The 6,104-nt window shown below is 52.8% G+C and overlaps 1 protein-coding gene across 4 annotated transcripts in view; it reads right to left on the minus strand.

The window, feature by feature from the left end:
- Positions 1-6,104, minus strand: part of RAB44 (RAB44, member RAS oncogene family) — a 30,218-nt gene that overhangs the window by 3,036 nt on the left and 21,078 nt on the right. For 3 of the 4 annotated variants that reach the window (XM_014529634.1, XM_014529633.1, XM_014529632.1), the window contains 3 exons: positions 3,563-3,644; positions 2,377-2,491; positions 1,241-1,342 (listed from right to left, as the gene is read on the minus strand). In XM_014529634.1, the coding sequence (XP_014385120.1) occupies positions 1,241-1,342; positions 2,377-2,491; positions 3,563-3,644 (299 nt within the window). The remainder of the gene's footprint in view (positions 1-1,240; positions 1,343-2,376; positions 2,492-3,562; positions 3,645-6,104) is intronic. The other variant, XM_014529635.1, reaches the window with a different exon arrangement.

Raw genomic sequence — 6,104 nt, forward strand, 5'->3', positions numbered from 1 at the left:
GGGCAGGGCTCCTAACGGCAAATGCTAGCCTCTCACAGGAACTACACAGCTTAACTACCGGCTGCTGCCCGGTGCTTTTCCTTATAAATACCACTGTGAAGACCATCCTCCTATAAACATGTCTGATTACACATTGTACATGGGGGGCCATCTCATTCTTCTCTAGGGGCTGTTATTTCTGCTTCTTTTAGGGTAAATTGCTAGAGGAGGAATTACTGTGTCAGAGAGATGAGCTACTGCTTTTAGTTAAGAGAAAAACATTCCCACCCCGCAGGCGCCTCAGCGATGAGCTCACGAGCAGGAGGGACGAGACCAGAGGAGAGACGGGAGGGAGACGCAGTGTGAGAATGCCGGCAGGGGTGGGGCAGAGGTGGGGCAAGGAGTGGCTTCTTTTTATTTTTTTTTATGTTTTCGTTATTATTCTCCAGATTTTTTGGAATCTAGTCAACTTCTATTCATAAATAAATAGTAACCACTGTCTGGTGGTGGGGCTTTTGATGTTAATCTTCCTGGGGAAGAATTTGAGTCTTAAAATAGAATAAATTAGAAGGAACGTTATGTTAATTAGAGGCCAGAGATAAAATTAAGATTCGATCAGGAATTTTAAGTGAAGCTTTTAAAACCTTTTTACTCTGAAGCTATTTTTTACGTAAGTCAGGACATTGGGTGTGGATCTGCTAATTCAGCAGTGAGGTTCAATGCCGTGCCCACCATTACTCATGTTTGGGTCTAAGGTTGGGCTGGGTGGGAGGCAGAGGTGGCCAGGCTGCTGTCCACTCTGACCTGGCCTTTGGAATGATCAATGGGTCCTTCTCTCAAAAAAAAATATTTTTTATTGATTTCAGAGAGGAAGGAACTGGCCTTTGGCCGGGCAGGGGCAGAAATGATCAATGGATCCTTCTCTCTAAAAAAAATATTTTTTTTATTGATTTCAGAGAGGAAGGGAGAGAGAGAGAGAGAGAGAGAGAGAGAGAGAGAAACATCAATGATGAGAGAGAATCATTGACTGGCTGCCTCCTGCACGCTCCACACTGGGGATCAAGCCTGCAACCCCAGCATGTGCCTTGACCGGGAATCAAACCGTGACCTCCTGGTTCATAGGTCGATGATCAACCACTGAGCCACGCCGGCCGGGCAATGGGGCCTTCTTGGATGCCCAGGCCAGGGTGACCTACTCACTGTCCTCCAGGGAGGGGTGAGCCCGGTCCAGGCTGGGGAGAGACCACACCCAGGTGCTCACCTGGGCCAGTTGCTGCCCAGCCTCGGTGGACACCTGCCGCTCCTCGTCACAGTCCATCTTGTTTCCCAGGAGAAGAACGACCACTCCAACACACCCCGCGTCCTGCACACGGAGCACATTCCCTCAGACACACATGTTGAGCGCCTGCTGTGTGCCAGGCCCTGGGTGGACGTGGCCCTGACCTCCGGGAAGATGGCAGCGTGCCTCCTCCCGGCACAGACACCCATCTTTCCCTGTCACCCTCACTCCACAACCTTCCCACCTGGGCAATTCCCCTCCATCTGCAGTGAGGCTGCCCCTCCTATCTGCCTGCAAACATGTCACCCATTTTCCAGGGCCAACCTCAAAGCTCCCTCCCCCAGGCAGCCTTCTTGGATTGATCCTACCCATGCCCCTCTCTTCCTGCCTGTGCTCAACAGCCCAGTGCTCGCTGACACAGGGTGTCTTGGTTCTTTTCCTAATTGTTTCATGGATAATAATAATAACAGCTTTTATTTACGGAGTGCTTACTATCTGCCAGGTGCTGTGCTGAACGCGATGATGTCAGTTAACCCTCACAAGTCTACGAGAGAAGCCGGGAAAGTGAAGTTCGGAGAGGCTGTCGCTGAGTTGGGGTGGGATAGTTGGGTCTGGTCTGACCCCAGAGCCCAGCTGCCTTTGTCTCTGACCTTATCTTACTTCTTTTGCATCTCTTCAACTAGAAACTCCTAGAAAGAAGGCTACATGTCTTACTTCATATCCCTCTGTTGTGCTGGCACATACTGCATAATTTCAGCATATATGTATGAATTAAGTACATGGGGAGAGAACTAGAGATGTGTGGACAGAGGAAGTACCACCTAAAGTGGTACGAGAATTGCATCATCCCCAGGGGTTAAGGAGACCTCGCAGAGCTGCTGTATGTAAGAAAGAAATGTTCGTAGGACAGAGGAAGAAGTTTGTTTTGGAAGCTGTACTGTGTGGTTGTGGCTCCCTGATACGACTCCCAGGCCACCCAGTCACATGCCCTCCGTGAGCTGCATCACCTGCATGTCTATTGTAGCATCTGTAATCCCGGGAGAAAGGGAGCGTGGGCAGGATACACGTTCCCTCTTGACTCCAGAAACTGGGGCCAGCCTCCGCCACCACCTGCTCACCTGGAGACAGTCCAGCCAGTAGCGCACGTGGGCAAAGCTCTCCTGGGATGTGACGTCATACATGAGCACCACACCGTCAGCCTTTCGGAGCAGCTGCCGCGTCATGCTGTGGTACCTGCCCGGGGAGACTGCGTGAGGCCAGGCCTGCTGGGCTGACCCCGGCCCCGGCCTCAGCCACTCCATCGGCAACGAGGGAGAATTAACGTTCCTGCTTCTCATTGCTTCCCACGAGAGTGATCACATGCTGGCCTTCTTACACTGTAGTTATTGTGCATAGTTAACAGTTCTCATGGCTCAAATTCAAAAGGTACCAAAGGGCACCCCGTGAAAGGTCTCCCACCCCCACTCTGCAGCCACCCGGTCCCCCTCTCCAGAGGCAGCCAGGGTCACCAGCTTCTTAAATATTTTCCCAGAGGCACTTTATGCATATTCATAAATGTACATGCATACACATACCTGTGCACACGCACACGCACCTGCCCTTTGCCCTTGTTAACACGGTACAGTGTGAAACACTCACATACTCACTCATATTCGGAACCCTGCCCTTTGCCCTTGTTAACATGGTACAGTGTGAAACACTCACATACTCACTCATATTCAGAACCCTGCCTGGTTTTTCTAGTCAAGAGAAGGCTTGGAGGTGTTTCCCTTTTGGCCACAGTGAGGGCCCTGAGTCTTTCTGTGGCTTCACAATATTCTATCGTGTGGATAGACCCCAGCCTGTCTTGCTGGCCACCACCCATGGCATTTGGGTTGTGTCCAGTGCTTTGCAATATAAACGCTGCTGCGATCAGGCTCGGTCCCTTTGATACCATCATGTGAGTTACCGGAAGCATGAGTTTCCAGACGTGAAACCGCTGGGCAGAGAGAAGTGCTTTAAAGTCTGATCACTGTGGCCCAACCGGCAAGTGGACGGCCAGTGTTTGCAGGATAGTGGTCAGGCGCTGGCCCTGAGGGCCGAGCTGGGGGGATCCTCACAGAAGCCTGGCCAGGCCCAGGGGCCGCTGGGCCACCCCGTCTTCTCCACTGGGCCTTTGCTCTCCTCCCCGACCTCCTGACTCCCCCAGGGGTGATGTCTCTTTTGCACTGGGCGGCCTCTTGCCCACCTTGGCCTCCTCTGGGCGGGGCTGCCTCCACCCGGCACCCAGGCTCCGCGCAGGTCTCCGTGGAGACAGGGCCCTACCTCTCCTGGCCAGCCGTGTCCCAGAGCTGCAGCGCATAGTACTTGTTGTCCACCAGCAGGTTTTTGACCCGAAAATCCACTCCTAGGGCACAGAGAGGGTTAGGCCTACTCTCCAGTCACCACCCAGCACGTCTAGCCAAGGCCGGCCCAAGTGCCCAACCCCGGCCCCAGGGGACGGGAACCTGCGGCTGCTGGGCTTCCCTCTGCTCCCCAGATCCCATCCACACTCAAGGGCCCAGGTCTCCCAAGAAGCCTTCCCCGACCCCCAGCCACGGGCTCACTGCCCCCGTAGGGAACCTTGCGTTGTTTTGACCTCTGTGAACACAGCGATGTGTGTTCCTTAGTCCACTCAGGAAAACCTGTTTCATTGTTTTATTTTATAATTCTCGTTTCATATCCCAGTTACGGCCTGCATCCTCCCTTCGACCAGACAGCCAGGGGCGCGGAAGGAGCGCTGACTTCAGAGGTGACTGATGGGCTGTGAGCTGTCCGCCCTCTGCCGCTGTACCTGCTGTGTGACCTGAAGCAAGTCACTCCGCCTCTCTGAGCCTCCCTCCTCATCACACCGCACAGGGCGGCCGGGAGGAGTCAATGACTATGTCCAAGGTTTAGCCCAGTTTCTGGGAGGGGGAGGTGCCTGAGAGGTGGTCATTGTTATCATTATTCATTCTCATCTCTCTGAACCCCAGCCCGTTGGATTTTACAGCCTCACCCCTGCCTGAGGTCATGGCCCCAGACCCTTTCTGGAAATATGGAGGTAAGTGAAATCTCAGGGAAGTTTGGAGTCTTTGGGGTACAACTTCCTGCCAACCCCTACTTCCCAAAGGAAAGCAGGTGGGGGGGAAGGGATGATAGAGAGGGCTTCTTTTTATTTATTTATTTTTTTTTTGGTTAATCCTCACCTGATGATATTTTTTCCATTGATTTTTAGAGAAAGTGGAAGGGAAGGGGAGAGACAGAGAGAGAGAGAGAGAGAGAGAGAAACATCAATGTGAGAGAGACACATCGAAATACTGCCTCCCGCATGCACCCCGACCAGGGTCGGGGATCAAGGCTGCAACCGAGGTACGTGCCCTTGACCAGAATCGAACAGGACCCTTCAGTCCATGGGCTGACGCTCTATCCCTGAGTCAAACCGGCTAAGGCATCAATCTGTGTTTTTCTTGATGGAATTTTCTGGAAGCCTCTTAGTACATGATAATGAGGGAGAATCGGTTATTACGGGGGAGGCGGCTATTGTAAGATGCCTGGTGCATTGAAGGTGCCATTGGCTTAGGAGGTTACTAAGGGTGGCCCTTCAGGCCTGCAACCCTGCTCAACCTCAGGCCGGACCTGCCATGGGTCCCCATTCCCCAGGACGCTGCATCGTTAACTGGCTCCCAGGTGAGGATCCTTAAGCAGAGAAAAGCCTGGGGCCTTGTCCTGGGAACTCTCTTGGATGTGGGCTGTCATTATCCACACGGTCCCAGCCACGTGCACCCTGACAGACAAAGATCGGCTCACTCCCTCTTCGTCCCGAGTGGTCATAACGCTGGCCTTCCGTGGGCCGACACAACACCCAGTGCCACACATCCCGGTCCTAGGGCAGTGGTTCTCAACCTTCTGGCCCTTTAAATACAGTTCCTCATGTTGTGACCCAGCCATAAAATTATTTTCGTTGCTACTTCATAACTGTCATGTTGCTACTGTTATGAATCGTAATGTAAATATCTGATATGCAGGATGGTCTTAGGCGACCCCTGTGAAAGGGTCGTTCGACCGCCAAAGGGGTCGCGACCCACAGGTTGAGAACCGCTGTTCTAAGGAAAGGAAGCTTTGTGCTTCGGGACATTTCATTGGCAGGAGCCACTGAATGAGACATCATCAAATACTTACAGTAATAACAATAAAAATAATATTGATTAGCACTATGTGCCAGGTCTTATTCTAACAGCTTGATGCGTACTAATGAGCTAATCCTTACAACCACTCTAGCAAGCCAGCACTCCTGTTGTCCCCATTGTGAAGATGAGGGTTTGGGGCCTCAAGGGGCTTAAATCATTTGTCCAAGTTCATATGGCTAGTAAGTGGCAGGACGAGATATGAACTCAGGCACCCTAGCGTATCACACCCCACAAACACACTCTATATAAAACATTCAACTTGCCCAAGGCAACTTCCCCCCAGAGCTGGGCTGGCTGGCAGGGGCTAGTCCCGACCACATCCAACCTGTGCGACCCTGCCGAGCCCTGCCTTCCCCCGCAGCCATGTGGGTGGGACTCGCTTGTTTTCACCATCACTCAGCACTGGCACCTAAATTGCAGGGTGCTTTGTTGATGTGGCACATTATAAGCTAATCAGATCAATGCAGGAAAAGCAAATTACCTGTAATTAGAGATGATTAGTAAAATAGTAAGAGCATCCCATAAAGTCTGTCTAGAGCAGGGCCTGGGGCAGGACAGACTGCAGCTTCCCCAGGGGTGCTCGCTCCAGCCTGCTCGGGCTTGCTGGCCAGGGCCCTGGGCCTCCCCCCCCCCCCCCCCCCGGGGGGGGCCGCCCCCCC

This window comes from Myotis brandtii, unplaced genomic scaffold (genome assembly GCF_000412655.1).
Source record: "Myotis brandtii unplaced genomic scaffold, ASM41265v1 scaffold687, whole genome shotgun sequence".
Classification (NCBI taxonomy): Eukaryota; Metazoa; Chordata; class Mammalia; order Chiroptera; family Vespertilionidae; genus Myotis; species Myotis brandtii.